Below are 17600 nucleotides of genomic sequence, written 5' to 3' on the forward strand. Positions count from 1 at the left end.
ATTATTTCTTTACATTTAGATATTTGAAATTGCTTGTCATTTTCTCTTATCTAGAATATTCCTAGCTACCATGATTCAGATGGTCACTAGAACATATGTCCTATATTATATTATGTATATAGAAAATAATATTGCAAATATATAGGTTAAAAGCGACTTTTCAAAAATATGTACCAAAGTTTCAAACACCACAAAGTTTTTAGCTTTTTTACCACCTATAGGCAGTGGCGGAGTCAGAATTTTTGATAAGGGGTTCAAAATCTGAAGAAATAGACACACGAAGTAGTCGAAGGGGGTTCAACATCTACTATATATACCTAAAAAATTATTTTAACCATGTAAATATAATATAATTTTTTACTGAAGGGAATTCGGATGAACCCCTAATGATAAGGTGGATCCGCCACTGCCTATAGGCTCTTGAGCCAAGCCTTATTTTGACATTACAATTTAGATTTTAGGCAGTCAGAAATCAAGTTGATTTGAAGTTGAAATTTTATTTGAATATCTAATTTTAAATTTTTTAAGTTGTATTATTATTTTTATAAACATGAACTTCCCATTATTTAGAAAATTATTTGTCAATTCTTATTACAATCTTACTAAATGACCAAATCATAGTTTATAAGCAAGGTATCCAAAATATTCTAAATTCTAATGTATCGCAATTATAAATGCATATCTCTATGTCCCTTTCAATAATAAGTATTTGCGCTTAAATACCATTACATATTTTAAAACACATAATTTTGCCAAAGATCCATTGGTAAATAATACTCATAGTCATTAATAATTATTCTTTAATATAATCTTTTCAGGTCGAGCATGCATCTCTTATTGCAAAATTAAAATAATTATTTTTTCTCTTTTGTAAAATATAAACTTATGTGTAATTTTATATATATATATATATATATATATATATATATTTTAAAACTACAACTAGAAATTTAAAATTCTATTTTTTTTTTGATGAATTTGTAATTTGAAATTATGCAAATTTTGAACGTCTGCGTATTCAAAAGATGCGATCGTATAAATTCCTGGTCCACAACAAAGTTGTTTCGTGTGATAATTGCGTAAAAATATGAAAAACTACTGGATATAATGCCAGCTGTTAATATTTTCCCCATATTAGTACTATTAATTAATACATTCAAAAAATTAATTACTAATATTTTTCTAGGATGGTGTAGCCTACCTGTTGATTGAGAAAAGGATGTTAATAAAACAATTAACAATAGAAATCACTTTTAGCTGGTAAGGTAGCTATGTATTAATAGTTGATCAAGTCGAACACTCTTAATCAAAAATTATATTAGAAAATTATATAAAAATAAATTTAAATATTATTATTATTATTATTATTAATAATAATAATAATAATAATAATAATAATCTTGAGCTCCATTGAGACGAAATCCTATCTCTGGTCCCTTTTCCTCCTATTATTTAAGCAACGATAGACAGTAATATATTTGAGTGATTATAAATTATCTTATCAATAATATTTATCGATTATTTATAATCAACTAATCCAAACCAGCTCAAATTTTCTTTCTTGTTGTTTTCACTTTTCACCGTTCAATTTACAAATAGAGCCCCATCTTGTGATTATTCTAATTCTCTATCTTGTCTTTTACCAATCATTATGACCACTTTTGTGGAAAAAAAAGCCACTATATGTGGTCAAGAATTTCAGGAATTTCTTAGACACCAAAAGTGCTCTTTATTTGAACCTTTATTTATATGACCATTATTGATGAAATTGTATACTTTAAGAAAATGAAACAATTAAAAGATAAGGGTCATTATTAAATTTGAAACATTAAAGTTTGATATAAATTCTACGGTTTTTCAATAAATGTAGCCATTAGAATTTGTTAAATATTTGACTAACATTGAAAGTACTTATTTTTTATAAACTTAAATGAACAAAATTGCTGAAAAATAGATTTAAGAAACCAGTTTGCACCTACCTGAAATATAAGGGACCATTTTTATTACTATATTTTATTTTAAGGCTTTATATATACCGCGTCTACTTTTTTTCTTTTAATAATATACAATATATATGCATCAGCTGACTTATTTCCTATTTTATTTTTATTTATATATTACACATGACTTGTGAGACATCATTTAATTGCTATTTTCAACAGGCTGGAATGTCCTTAATGTTATGAATCAGCCCAAGCCCAATAATGATACCAACAAAGGCATCACACAAATAGATATTGGGCTAAGTAGGTCCAATAAAATCAATAAGGTCAGGCCTTCACAAGGGATAATTTTAGATCTAGATTGAAGATGTCGTTTGTTGTCGTTAAATAGAATAAGTCATCGCTATCAAAGGTTATCATGAATTACGTGCAAAGGCATTTATGTGTTTCTCATCCCCACCTGAGTCTAAGTTTCTCATTTCCCTTCTACAATGTTTATCAATCCCTAGTTCTTACATCTACATTTTTGTTTGGGCTTTTGCTATTTGAGTTATTGTATTTAGTTTCTGGATTTGTAATTGAACTCTAATCTTATTTTATAGTCGAGAAGTTGGTTAATGTTACATTATATTTGAGTTCATTACACTTAACCTTATCGAAGCCCAAAATACATTGATATCCTATATGATGTCTTGAATATTACTTGTGTATATACTGTCCAAAAGGCTGAAAGCCCAAAATAAATAAAATGACAAAAGGCAGATTGAGGTCTAAAATAGATATCTCTATCAAGAAAATAGTTAAAAACTTACAACTAACTAATGCTTTCTGTTTATATGACTAAAGTGTGAGATTAAGCATAAGATATTAATTATATATTAGTAGAGAAGAAAATACTAATTATAGTTGAAAATTAAGCTAAGACGGAAAACGTAACAGCAAAGTTTAAAATGTAGACATTGCACTTACATAAATATACTATATTAAAAAATATTTACCATTTATAGCAATGTTTTTTTTTTCACTTGATCACTTTTAATACATACATTTATAATACAGTTTTAATATATATTACAAAGAACAATTTATTATTCACATATAATACAAGTTTTATTGATGGATAATACATTTATCACACATTTTAATACACTTATAATATAATGTGTCTATTTCTTACTAAGCAAGCATGACATATTTAAAAAATAGTTATAATACATATATTTTACATACATAATTCACTTTTAATACATATTACAAATTTAATATAATATTGCTATGTATTATTATAAATGACAATAAATAAAAAGTATTGCTAAAATCAATAATTATTTATTAAAATGTATCCATCCAAGTGATATATATTGTACCAATTATGGGAACACCCACAACTGATACCAGGCCCATAATACAATGGAGTCCAAACTTTCTAACTCAAAATAGTCTTTAAACCCTTTATAAAATGGGCAAATTACACATTAGACCATTTGACAAAAATAATTAATTATATCATCTAGCCAAATATATATTGATTGTGCGTTTTTTTTTTTTTTTTTTATAATTGTATATTATACTTATAATATACATATGTTTATTATTATTTTAGGTTACAACTATACAATATAAAATCGTTTTATAAAAAAAGGATTTCTACACTAACGATATTTAGTGTCCCATTTTAAAAAAATGACCATAATTTTATCTTTTACGAAATTTAGCTAGTAAAATCATGGCGTAATTTGTGTATAATTAGTTTGTGTACCGTAAACATTGATTATTACAACTTATTATATACAAATTACATATTAAAGGATCATTTGGTATAATGGTGGGATATTCATATTTCATGGAATGGTATAAGGGGTTTTTATCTATGTCTATCTAAAGAATAGCGGCTGCGAATTTTTCTTGTTATCAAAAAGGAAAAATATATTTCATGGAGTAAGATATTTTATGAGATTAAACTATCCTGAAGATATACTACTCTTGCAATTGTCTACAAGGATTTTGCAATGGTCATGAACTGATTTAAACATCAAATCTAACCTTTAATTTGCATAACCTCAAAGCTAGGTGAATAATGGAAAGAAACTTACCCGCATCGGGTGTATACATCAAAATAATGTAATTTTTATTATTATATGGTTTAATAAAGTAGAACACATGATAATTAATTAAGATTTAGTAAAATGAACTATAAATTTAAACACATGGCATACATACATGTATTGAATTAGTGTATACATTCGGTGTGGGTAGATTTTTTATAGGTAAATTCTACAACATCTTTTTTCCTGACTAGTATTGTATACTTAATTTTCTTCGTTTGGTTGCATACAAAGTCATTATTGGTATACTGAGTATTATACCAATAAAAGATAATGCTTCTAAAATGAGTGTAACATCCACTTCAACCATTTGAAAACAAAACAAAACAAACAAACAAAAAAAGCAATCATCACTTAGAAGAACTAATCACCGCCACCAAAGTATATGAAGACGGCAGGTTACTCTACACTGTTTTAATTTGTGAAAACAAGAGGAAAATATTTTTCGTGAAAGATATGTAGATAAATATTTTCTTAGAAAATAAGTGATTTTAAAGATTTTGAGAATTTTTATTTTTTCATAAATGTGGGATATATTCCATTCATTATTATCCAAATATTTTTTACGGACCTCGATATTTTCACCCTCACAACTTTCGGCTGGTTCCTGATGGGCCACATTGCGCCTAACTAATTTGATACCCTTGTCAAATTAGATAAGTGTAACTCATTCTAAAAGTTAGTTCAAAAAGTAGACTGTTCAAATCTTATAAAAAAAAATATACGATTTTTGTCCTTCACTAGTGTACTTAGATGAATCATCATATAAATATCGATCCAATAAAATTAGAACAATATATAAAAAATTAATATGGTCTCTGTGCGAGAATGACAAGCACAAATCGAGATATTCATATTCATTAGATAATCAAACGAAGTCTGCTACGTTATAAAAGACTAGTTGCGAGAGGAAATGGTATTGTTATTGATGTCTCTTTGGATCCAAGAATTAAGAAATGATGTAATCGAGAAAAAAATGTTTGGGCCGTTTTGACATGCAAATTGGAATTCAAATTTAAAATTTGTATTTGTTGTTAATTATATTTGAACAATTTAACTTCAATTTGAAATCAAATCAAATTTCATAAATTCATTTAAAAGGTAGAATTTTAATTCCAAGTATGTAATCTTCATTTTTAAAAAATTAAAACTTGGTCCATAAATAAATTTTGTAAAAAAAAAAACTCATATTCAACGTAAAGAAATTGTGTGTACTTTGTAGAAAAAATCTCATATACACACACTATTGTTGCTTTATTGGACAATGTATCATTATAAAATTATGTATATTTAAAAAATTTAGCATGTAATCATAAGAATTTATCTATACAACAAATATAGAGATATATGACTTATTAATTTTACGGATACACATTTCAATATCTTACTTTGCTTATGAAATATGAATTAAAAAGTTTTAATAGTTTTCACTAATTGTGAAATTTTCATATTTATGAGAAAAATAAATACAACTTTTAAAATTCAGATAGTATCTCTAAACATAATTTCAACTTCAAATTAGGTTCATAATAAGGCGTGGGATTGATAAAGGGAAAAAGTATCCACTAAAACATATCAAAGTGAAATGGGTGGGGGGATCCCACTTAAGGGAAGAGAAGGTGGTATAGCATGTGAGGCTCTAGAAGGTAAGGACCATTTCTTTAGGGTTTTGATAATGTTTATGTAGGATAACTAACTATAAGTATCATAATCTAGAAATAAAAATGATCTCATTTGGATGTCATACAAATGAAAAAGGAAATTCTATTGCCCCTAAAATATAGAAACACTTTCAATTCAATGAAGCTGAGGGATTAAAGGACCACATGGTATCAAATATTGTTCACACCAAGTGATTCTCTTGTTTGGATAAATAAAGGTATAAAGTTATAAAATGCATGATGACTCTTGAAATTAGTCATTGTTGGTTGACATGCACATTCTATGTCCGGTAGTTACATAGTGCTTTCCCGAATTTAAAGTTGATGAGTTTAAATTTTAACCTTTTTGAATTAGTAGATTATAAATTATTAGTAATAATATGTATAATCCTCTACTTCATGAATTGGTATTCCATGAAAAGATATGTGAGATAAGAAATTTAGTGTTTCACTATGATTTTAAATAGCGATCTTGAATTCAAATTATTTCAATATCTACTCTCGATCAAACAATTTTCTATTATAATCCTGGTCGATCAAATCATTCATATAATATATAAAAATATACTCCAAATATTTGAGATTCTTTCTTTTTGAATAAGATCTCGATCCAGGAACAATTTCATTTGATATGTTACAACTAAAAATCTTCTAAAATTAATAATAGTGATATTAATTATTTTAGAAACCAAGGTTCTAAATGATTCATGGCAGTTGATATGAATAATATTTGTATCTATCTTGCATTATCCCCAATGCAAAACTAGCAAGCGAAGTACCTTTGAAAAGCTTCTATCTCATAAGAGGGTTTGATATCCTTTATATTTGATGTCAGGTAAAAGACTGATTCAACGAGATATGCCTGCATGTTGCGAGAGTGAGCTCCCTCTCTCTCAGCTAAATAAAGAGGTCGAAAATTCATATTCTTCCGTTATTTCCAAATAATTTCAAGTCTTTGTTCATACTTGGCTTTATAAGACACTTAAAGAATAGATTTTGGGTATAACTCAACTCTAAAAGTTAGTTTATGAGGAAAGATCGATTATCCAAAACTTTATAAAAAGACTTATCCTTTTTTTTAATCCGGCGTAGGACTCTTCAAGAACGGTAAGTTTACATGTAAACCCTGATCAGCTTGAACAGTACTATATGATTAACTATTATTATACAACCAATTATTTCGGATAACGCTTGCATCTATTGTACTTGCATAGAATTAGCCGATACTTATTCCTCAGATATCGTCATTGCTTCTTCTCGTATTATGTTTTTCTGCACTAATTGATGATGATTTTCTACCTAATGATTACAACGAAAATAAATAATTATAATTATCCTGCATGAATGTGGAACTAATCTATATATTTATATAAAGCTGGAAATAGGCAAAGCTGATGTGGCATGCCTTATTGATCAGTATTGCTATTTATCTATTTTTCCATAATTTTGAATTTTTTCATCATTTTTCTATTCAATAATCTTTTTTAAAAAAAGTAACTTCCTTCCTCAATATTAGCATTTAGCATAATGAGCAATTAAATTAGGAAATTATTTATTGCTTTAGCCCACGCAGCATCGGTTACTTCTTGATGCTATTAATCACCAGTAATTAATTGGCAACATTCATTTACTTATTCATACTCTATTTTCGCATATATATATACTCCTCCTTATATCTGTCATTTGAGGTCTAAGGCAAGTATTTTTCTCTTTTCTTTTATTTTATTTTATTCATGATTCATAATCCTTAATTTTTAATCTATATATATATATATGTTATCATCTTATAACAGGTTAATCAATATGGAGTTTTTTTTATGTGAAGAGGCAAGCCAGATATTTTTTTTAATCAGTGTCATTGTTATTTAAGTTTTTGTAAGACTTTATCATAATTTTTGTGATTAAAGTGTATTTTTGAAGTTGTTAATATATATGAATACCCATCTCTCTCACTCTCTCTCAATCTATACAATATCAAAGTTTGGTATAGACAAAGTGATGTGATATCTCTCTATCACCAATAAATTATTCATTTTTTTTCTTTTTTTATTCGGATTTTTTTATTATTTTTACTTTATTATTGCAGTTCAATAAAAGGCAATGCAAAAGTGTAAAGGAAAACGAACATTCATATCCATATGATATAGAAAATCTATGTAACATAAGTTGGATAAAAAAAAAAGGGTGATGTAAAACTTAGTTTTAGCGTAAAAAAAATATTTTTTCCTTATATTTGCAGGAAAACGTATGGATCATTTATTGCTCATTATTGTTACCTATTATTTGTCTTATTACTTTTTCTGCATGTAATATCTCCTCAAGTCTCTCTTAATTTTCTGTTTTAATTATTTTTAATTGATAATTATAATTACCTTAACAAATATCAAGCAACATTTCAAGACATACATAAGTCCACATCTCAACACACAAATCGCAATTGCAAGATTTAAATTTGTGTGCATCATTTTACTCAATTTAATTAATATAAGAGATATTTACTTTTATCTCTTAATTATCAATAGACAATGTAAAATCTCAATATCGCTATATATGATTCGTATTTAACAGAGTTTGTATGAATTTCTAACGCTTTCGCATATGTATATGAGAATATGATGAAAAAAATACATTGTTCAACGCATTTTCGAAAATAATAGCAATTGATGTCACTCGAAACTAATTGGTAATAACATCGACGTTATGCGACTAAAGATAAAAAGGAAATGGAAGAAGGAACACTTAAAGGGAGAGTTATTTCAATATCTTTCATATATAATTTACAAGGCACAATAATAAATATTATCATAAGAGAAAAATAAGAATTGACGGTTAGATAAAATTAATTGGAGACTAGAGATGATGAATGTGAAGAGAAAAAGAAAGAAAGAAAGAAAAAAAGAAAGAAAGATAGATTTATTTGATTTGTAATATATATATTTTTTAATTCTTTACAATTTTATAAAAGGAAGGTGAATGAAAAAGTAAGGATGGAAGAAGAGTGGGCAGTAGGAAAGAAGTCATGGAAAGAAAGAGAAAAAAAGAAGAAAAATGTGAATATATTTTTTATACCCTGATAAAACCAGGATAGCATGTAAATGGGACTGTTAGACAAGTTCATGTATTTATATAGTAGCTAAGTTTTTAGATTTAAATTTAAAATATAGTATATGAACATACTAAAGATTAAATTTTCCATGAAAGGAAATAAAGTTAAATACTTATTATTAAATGTATAAAGGAAAATTATGTTTCAAATTTGTTACTCATGCACGTCAAAAAATCAATTTTATCATTCACATATTATAAAAATAAATTGTTTAAAAAACTTATTACCGCGCGAAGCGCGGCTCAATTCACTAGTTAAATTCATATGTATTAATATTAAATATGATTGTGGATACCATATAAAAGCGGGCAGCAGCCTTTGGTACAGAATTAGTGACCTAAGTATCCATTTAGAATTATATAATCTATTCATCAAAATGCACAAATTTGTTCTAGTGGATGTAATGTAATCGTAATCATTCCAATATCTCATATTTTATTTTCAGTGATACTAATTTTCTCTCAACTATGTGCTAATCCTCGTAATCAAATCAATCGAGATTTATTGTTTAATCTCAAATAGGACAAACCTCATAATTTAATCCCTAATGTTGAAATTTACAGATCTGTGTTAACTAAACCTGAATTAAGCTAATATACATGATTTAACAAAAAAAATCTAGTTGATTAATATAATGCTTAATTACTTTCACATTAGCATATAGGTTTCAACCGTGCTAAAACAAATTCAAAAAATTAACAATAAGTTCACAATAGCACACACCAGGTAAAACCTTGAGAGTAATAACTTAATTAGGTCAATCACCCAAGTAGTGTAGTGTAGCTTAGTGTTTTTTCTTTAGTTTCTGCAATAGCACACACTATTTATACCCGCGTTAAAATGAAAAAAAAGTGAACCCAAGCCAATTAAAGGACAGTTTTTTTGTTATGTGCGAAGTTCGAAGATATATTCAAAAGATATATATCTATTGTGAGATTTATAATCCTGAAATAAGATATATATTACCAGTTGCAACCGATAAAAGGAAACTCGATGATATAACAAATTCGTTACACGATATGATCGATGGGTTGGAATTGTACGTATGCAACTGCTGAATTTAAGTAGGGGCCGTTATATGTTATATTTGATATGGAATATATATATGGGAGACAGCACAATAAGCACACTAGCCAGGATTTGAGAATTGAAATGAAATGAAATTAATCAAACATGTGAATTCGTGATATAGTGTTAGTGAATTATATTACTCATTAATGCGCTTTTTACTTAGACGCGCTTTTCTTATCCTTGGAAAAAAAAATCTATAAATAGCTTTCACTCCATGCATTCTATAAGGCGTGGTTGTGAAATATATTTAATTGTTATTCCAATGGCGAAGAGTAGTAGATTTTTTAACATATTTTTCTTTATTTTGTTAAGTATAGGAATATGCTTAGCTGCAAGAACCCTTATTGGTCTTGATGTTGGTGTGGGGGCAAAGGTTGGCGTCTATGCCGGTGGCGGTGGAGGTGGAGCTGTAGCTGGTGAACATGGTGGTTATGCCGGTGGAAGTGGTAGCGGTGAAGGTGGTGGAGGGGCACCAGGAGGTGGATATGCAGGTGGAGGTGGTGGAGGTAGTGGTGGCAGCGGCGGTGGTGGCAGCGGCGGTGGAGTTGCTGCTGGTGGATCTGGTTCAGGTGAAGGAGATGGAAGTGGTGGGGGATACGGTGCTGGTGGGGCGCCAAGCGGTGGAGGTGGCATGGAGGTGGTGGTGGAGGTGGTTCAGCATCGGGAGGAGCTGGTGGAGCGTCAGGTGGTGGATACGGAGGTGGTGAAGGTGCCGGTGGTGGTGCAGGCGGAGCTCATGGAGCTGTAGGAGGATATGGTGGTGGTGGCGGCAGTGGAGGTGGAGCCGGTGGTAGTGGAGCAATTGCTGGTGGTGCACATGGTTCAGGTGAAGGAGCAGGAAGTGGTGGCGGATATGGTGCTGGTGGATCACAAAGCGGTGGATATGGTGGTGGAGGTGGCCACGGAGGTGGTGGTGGAGGTGGTTCAGCATCAGGAGGAGCTGGTGGAGCATCAGGCGGTGGATACGGAGGTGGTGAAGGTGCTGGTGGTGGTGCAGGAGGATACGGTGGCGGTGGTGGAGGTGGAGCCGGCGGTGAAGGGGGTGGACATGCAGGTGGATATGGTTAAGGGTGGCAACGGAACCGGTAACGGAACTACCGGACCGGGACGTTCCGGAACCGGACCGGGACGTTCCGGAACCGGAACGGAACCGGGCACCACGGGCCGGAACCGAACCGGAACCGGGACGGACCGGAACCGGTAATTCCGGAAAAAAATACTTGTACCCGTCCCGGACCGGTAACGGACCGGACCGGACCGGACCGGAAACCGGGTCCAACCGTTATAAATTATATTTTTTTATTAAAATTAAAAAATTAGGAATATTACACTTAAAAATTTATACTTTTAAAGTTTTAAATACAAACTTTCAAACTTTTAAAAGTATAAAAGTTTAAATTTCACAATTTAAAACTTTGAAAATTTAAATTCAAACTTTAAAACTATAAAAGTTTAAATTTTACTCTTTAAAAGTTTGAAAATTTAAATTCAAATTTCAAACTTTAAAACTATAAAAAGTTTAAATTTCACAATTCACACTTTAAAAGTTTGAAAATTTAAATTTGAATTATAAACTTTAAAACTATAAAACTATAAAAATTTAAATTTCACACTTTAAAGTTTAAATTTTAAAAGTTTGAAAATTTAAATTCAAACTTTAAAACTATAAAAGTTTAAATTTCACACTTTAAAAGTTTGAAAATTTAAAACTTTAAAACTATAAAAGTTTAAATTTCACACTTTAAAAGTTAAATTTGAACTTTTGAAGACAATAATAAAAAAAAATTAAGGCGAATAGCCTATACTTTTATTAATATTAATTAAATAGTACAAGTTGAGTTACAAAATATTAGTAGAGTATTAAAAAATCTAATCTACACAGCCACCTTCTAGGAAGGGTTCTGTTTGAATTAGACCTCGAATTATTATACTCATACTAATAGACATTTAAATTTAATAGTTCATGCTACCAAGGAAATCTTTTTTTAAATCATTTAACATTTCTCTAGTAACATGCTCTGGAATTGGTTGATTAGCTAGTTCTTCCATTGCATCAATGCCGTCATCACTAAAATCTAGCATTATTTCATCAACGTCATTTTCAAATTTGGTCGGTAGAGGTGGACGACCATAACTCCTTCTCTCGCCATTAATCCAATCTCTAAATAGTACGGATATCTCCAAGCTATCTGCTGCTAATGAATATCTATGCTCTCCAATTTGAAATCTTGCTGCACTAAAAGCGCCTTCCGAAGCTACTGAAGATGCTTGAATAGCTAACACATCTCGAGCAACCGGTTGTAGTTTTGGAAATCCTTTGCCGCGATTGCTCCACCATTCTAGAAGATCAATAGTAGTAGGTTCTGTATTTTGATTAATATATGCATCAAAATCATTTCTATCATTATGAGAAAGTTCAATAATACAATCTATCATATCATCAATATCATCTTCATTATTATATCTACTCCTAGAACTTTGAGGCTCTTCGTTATGTACTACATTCCTTATATTAGAATTATACAAGTCGTACAATTTTCTAGCTTCAATTTTTATACTATCTTTAACATCTTGACAACTAGGTGTTTCATCATCTTCACTATCAATACCCAAATTAAAATATATTTTATCAACCATTCGTGATGCACCTTCATCTTTGTAATGTGGGTTTAACAAACAAGCAGTTAAATAAATTTGAGGAATAGGAATAAAATATTTTTTAAATTTTTCAATCATTTTCTTAACAGATTGTTCAAATCTTGGTTTATTTTTGAATTTATAAAATTTAGTAGAAATAGCACAAATATTAGGTAAAACAGAGCAAATAGTTGGATAATAAAGTGCAGATATTTTTTTTGTAGTTAAATAAAAAACTTTTAAGAATTCTATAAGTTCTTTTATGTCATTCCAATCATTATCATCAAGTCTATATGTCATATTTGAATTATGAGCATTCCAAACCATTTGTAAAGGTTTCCTATATTCATAAGCAACTTCAAGCATTTCAAATAAAGAATTCCATCTTGTACACACTGATTTTGGAATTTTTCTAGGTGGAAGATTAAATTCACGACAACGATTTTCAAAATCTCTACGTCTAGACTTAACTTGACATTTAAAAATAAAATGACATGCAGTTTCAACTTTTGTGCAACCATCATCATATATTGCTATACCATCTCTAACAATCAAATTATATATGTGTGCAGCACACCTAATATGAAAACCATCAATATAAATAGGGCAAAGAGACGGTTTTAGTATTTCAACAGCATTACTATTATTAGAAGCATTATCTAATGTGACACTACTTATTTTATCACAAATTCCATAGTTTTGCAAAACATCTATAATTGTTTGAGCTATATAACTACCGGTTTTATGCATTTCACAACATTTATAACCTAAAATTCTTTTTTGCAAAGTCCAATTTTCATCAATCCAATGCGCAGTAATTGTGAAATAATCATTACCATTTACACTACGGCCCATATCAGAAGTAATAGCTATTTTACAATTGTTATAATAAAATAAACAACGAAGATATTGAAAATGTTGAGCTTGATAATCAAAGATAGCCTTTTTAATTGTATTTCTAGTAAAACCTTTAAAATGTGGATTATACACAATTTGAATATAATGAATAAAACCGGGATTTTCAGCAAAACTAAATGGCAAACCCATAACAACAATCATTTTAGCTAATTCTTCAAGATCTTTTTCTCTACTATATGACCGTTGTATACTAGAACCAGAAACATTAGAAGGATTTAATTGTGTTTGGACCATATTAGAGCCATCTACTCCTACATTTTCAGGAAGGGTGGTACCATTTTTTTTAGCTTCGGCTACAGCTTTAGCATGCAAAAATTCATTTTTACAACATGACATTAAATGATTACTCAAATGTCCCGTCCCACCCTGTTTTCCTACAGTTTTATGATTCATTCTATGTTTACATTTATTACAAATAGCTTGTGTTTTATCTTCATTCTGAGTCATAAATTGCCACACAACTGATTTTTTAGCGCGTTCTACCTTAGTCCTAGGATGCACGGGGGGAATGGGAGCAGGACAACGAAAGGGAGCGGGAGCCGGGGAAGAGGGATTGGGAGGGGGACTAGTAGCCGACGGTGGCTCAGTTTCATCATCATCATATTCATCAACATTATTATCAAAACTATCAACATAATCATTAACATCATGTTCATCATCTTCAGGTAATTCCTCTTCAAAATTACCAAATCTTCTTTGTAAATGTTCATGATAAGGATCTAATCCACTATTACTATCAATATTAAAAACAGTTTCATCAACATGCGTATAATCATCCGTATTTATTCTTAATTGAGAAGTTTTTTTAGTTTTAGATTGAGAAGTACTACCGGTTTTTTTATTTTTCTTGGATTTTGAGCTAGATAAATTAGTGAACGAATTAACTATGGTTGTTTTACCCTTTTCAATAATGTTTTTTCCAAAATCCATATTCAAAATATAAAAAGTGAGCAAATTATATATAATACGAAAATGATTAGCAAAGTTTTAAACAAATAAACAACTAAATAAGTAGAGACTAGAGATTAATTACTCACAAAATAAATAATTAAATGTAAACAAATAAATAACTAAATGAAAAGTGAGTTGGAACGAATGTACCAAACGTCTACTTAAAAAAGTAGACGTGTATGACCGGAAGGCGAAAATTGAAAGTTGAATTTTGAAGCTCCAATTTCCAAAGATCAAATTCGTAATTTTAACGAGAAGTCGAGAATAAGAGAATTTAGAGAGTAGAGAGTAGAGAGATTATAAGATATTTTTGTGAGTGAAAAGAATGAAAGATTAGGGGTATTTATAGTTTAAAAAAAAGGTTGAAAATGTAGTTTTAAGAAGTTTGGGGTATTAAAAAAAGTTTGGGGGGTAGGGAGGTGTAAATGGGGGGTTATGGGGTGAAAGAGCCGTTGGTGGGGCCCAAAACCCGTTGCCCAACGGCTCTCAACGGCTATTTTTCAAATTTTCAGATTAAAAAAAAAAAAAAAAAGTTTCGAACCGGACCGGACCGGGACGGAACCGGGACTAACCGGACCGGTAAATCCCGGTTTCCGTCCCGTTACCCCTCCCGGACCGGAACAAGTCCGGATCTAACCGGCACTATCCGGAACCGAGACGGAACCGGTAACGGACCGGAACCGGAACCGGAACCTCCCGGTTCCGTTGCCACCCTTAGATATGGTAGTGGTGAAGGAGGTGGATCAGGACATGGTGGTGGTGGCTATGCCCCTTGAAAACTTTTTCTCTTCACAATTTGCAAACACTATATGATTTCCTATTCTTATCTACAATACTATTAAAAAATAACATGATCAAATTGTGATAAGAGGTCTATTGCATGAAAGCAAATTAAAATTGTTGCAGCAAGAGAAATGCTCTTAAGCTATATGTGTACACTTGTTTTTTATATTCTAATGTAAGAAAGATGTCTAAACAATGATGTCTTGCACAATATATTTGGTGCATTTAATGTAAGAAAATGGCTTGGCAAATTCCTGCGTACGTTCTCCAGACATTGCATGCATGCGTGCTTTATTATACAGTTCACTATACTATCACTATTAAGTCATGTACTATATGTCATCACATTTGTGAGTTATAAGAACTCCTCATTAAGGATGAATTGGAATGACTAAAGTTAAATTGTGTTCTAATGTATAAATATGTGTGTCTCGGTAGGAAAGATATCATCGGAATATAGCACAAGAAGCCTTTTCTTGCTGCCATGAGGTCGGAGATTTAATTCACGTAGACCCTGCCTTATTTATTTAAAAGCAAAAATATTACGAGGGGACAAAGAACCAAAACCTCCAAAGCAAAAAACCATAATACAACTTATCCTTACATCTATGAAGCACATTACGCAAAACAAAGTAAAATGATTTGCACCACAATCTGCTAAATGTGTTGTGCAGCACAAAAGCAGATTGCTTACTCTGTTACTCATGTATAGATTTTGATTTTTTTAATAACTGTGGTACTATTCCGCAACTCAATTTATTCTATAAGATATCTATCATTTTTCATCAAGAAATATAAGATAACTTTCTCCACCAATAATAAAACAGATAGAAAGAAATCACCTAATATTTGCCGTACAAAATTTAGTTCAGTGCTTTTTTTGTTAGAAAAAATAGTTCGATAATCTAATTTCTCTATAATTAAACTAAAAGCTCAGTGAATTTCTATGTAACTAACTTGCACTTGTATAATCTTCTACAAGCACACAAAGAAAAAAGAGTAAAAAACGCTTCCCTGCATTAAGTTGTGTCAGAGGCAAACTCAAAATTTGAAGACTCCGATTGCATCATTATTATCTTAATTTAGGCATTACCAAAATTTTTAATAACAATTAACGGATACTATTGTATTAGATTGGTTACAAATGACTTCAACAATAGTGAATATATTAAATATAAATACGAGCTCTAAACTCAAACGTAACCCTGATCTTGTGGGCGGATATGTGTTGGCTTGTACCAGAGATACCAAGTGCCCTTCTATGCTTTCTATGCGATTGTTACTTATATTTAATTTCTGTCAATTTCTTAAGATAGATATATAAATATATATTTATTTTTTTTCAAAGTTAATGATTACACATGCATCCACCTATATATGTGAGTCTGCCTCTGGCTGCAACTATTATGCGACGACATGTTTTCATTTTTTGTCCATCTCAAAGAAGAATTTAATTTTAAAATTTTGATTTTACTCTTAATTATATGACTTTATAGTCACAAAAAATGTTTATGGTATATTTTATAGTAGCACACAAATTTTAATGTCTTCCTTTCATTTTTAAACGTCGTACTCAATCAAATATGCTCCTGTAATTAAAATCGGACCAAAGTAGTGCCAGCAGCCTTTGCTACAGTTAGTTACCTAAGCATTCACATTTAGCAATCTCATAATCGAATATTCAAAACGCACAACTTTATATTGGTGAATGTAATCGAAATCATTCCAATTTTATAACGTAAAAAGTTTAAGCTAAACTTTTATACAAGTACGTTTTTATTTATTTAATTATGTATTTAACATAGCCCTCATGGGCCCATCACAAGAAAATTGGTTTTCATAGTAAGTGTTGGTGAGACTCGAATTCAACACCTATTATATATTCTCTGTCCACACTTTTCGTTTTTCGAGAGTCAAACAGTTAAAGTTTAATGGACAATTTGCTCATGCATGGAATCTTCAAAAATTTTAAAATGAAATTTATATATTTGTAAACTATATAAAAAGTATTATAAGTCACAATGATTGATAATTCAAAATGTTTAAAAGATCTATGAAAAACTTACTATAAAAAATAGACTTGTTTGAATCTCAAAATTCAAAAGGTGTCATATAAAATGAGACGGAAGGAGTATTATATTATGATATCACGAATAAAAAAGAAAGCATTTACAAAAAGAAGTCTGTTTATGTAATGGATAGAATTTGTTCAGTATACAGATTGAATGCGGGATACAGCAAAAGCACACTAACGAGACTTAGAATTGATATGAAATTAAACCAATTAAGCATGTGACATAGTGTTGGTGAATTATAATGGACCACTTAGCTTGTAGGGCTCTTTTATATGTGCTTTTTGTATAGACGCGCTTTTATTAGCTTCCGAAAAATCTATAAATAGCGTTCATCAATCCATGCAATATTA

At 30.1% G+C, this 17600-nt stretch overlaps 1 protein-coding gene across 1 annotated transcript; it reads left to right on the top strand.

Annotated features, from left to right (window-relative positions):
- Positions 1-10148: 10148 nt before the first annotated feature.
- On the top strand, positions 10149-10954 carry LOC125843125 (glycine-rich protein DOT1-like). Its single transcript, XM_049522350.1, has 2 exons — positions 10149-10566; positions 10614-10954. Exons 1-2 carry the CDS (start codon positions 10149-10151, stop codon positions 10952-10954), a joined length of 759 nt encoding a protein of 252 aa, XP_049378307.1.
- The last annotated feature ends 6646 nt before the right edge of the window (positions 10955-17600 follow it).

Source organism: Solanum stenotomum, chromosome 10, assembly GCF_019186545.1.
Source record: "Solanum stenotomum isolate F172 chromosome 10, ASM1918654v1, whole genome shotgun sequence".
Classification (NCBI taxonomy): Eukaryota; Viridiplantae; Streptophyta; class Magnoliopsida; order Solanales; family Solanaceae; genus Solanum; species Solanum stenotomum.

Excerpts from the sequence above, each read along its gene's own strand:
- LOC125843125 (XM_049522350.1), top strand. The coding sequence starts at position 10,149 with ATGGCGAAGAGTAGTAGATTTTTTAACATATTTTTCTTTATTTTGTTA. Across the intron at positions 10,567-10,613 it reads TCGGGAGGAGCTGGTGGAGC|GCGGAGCTCATGGAGCTGTA; the intron begins GTCAGGTGGTGG and ends GTGGTGGTGCAG.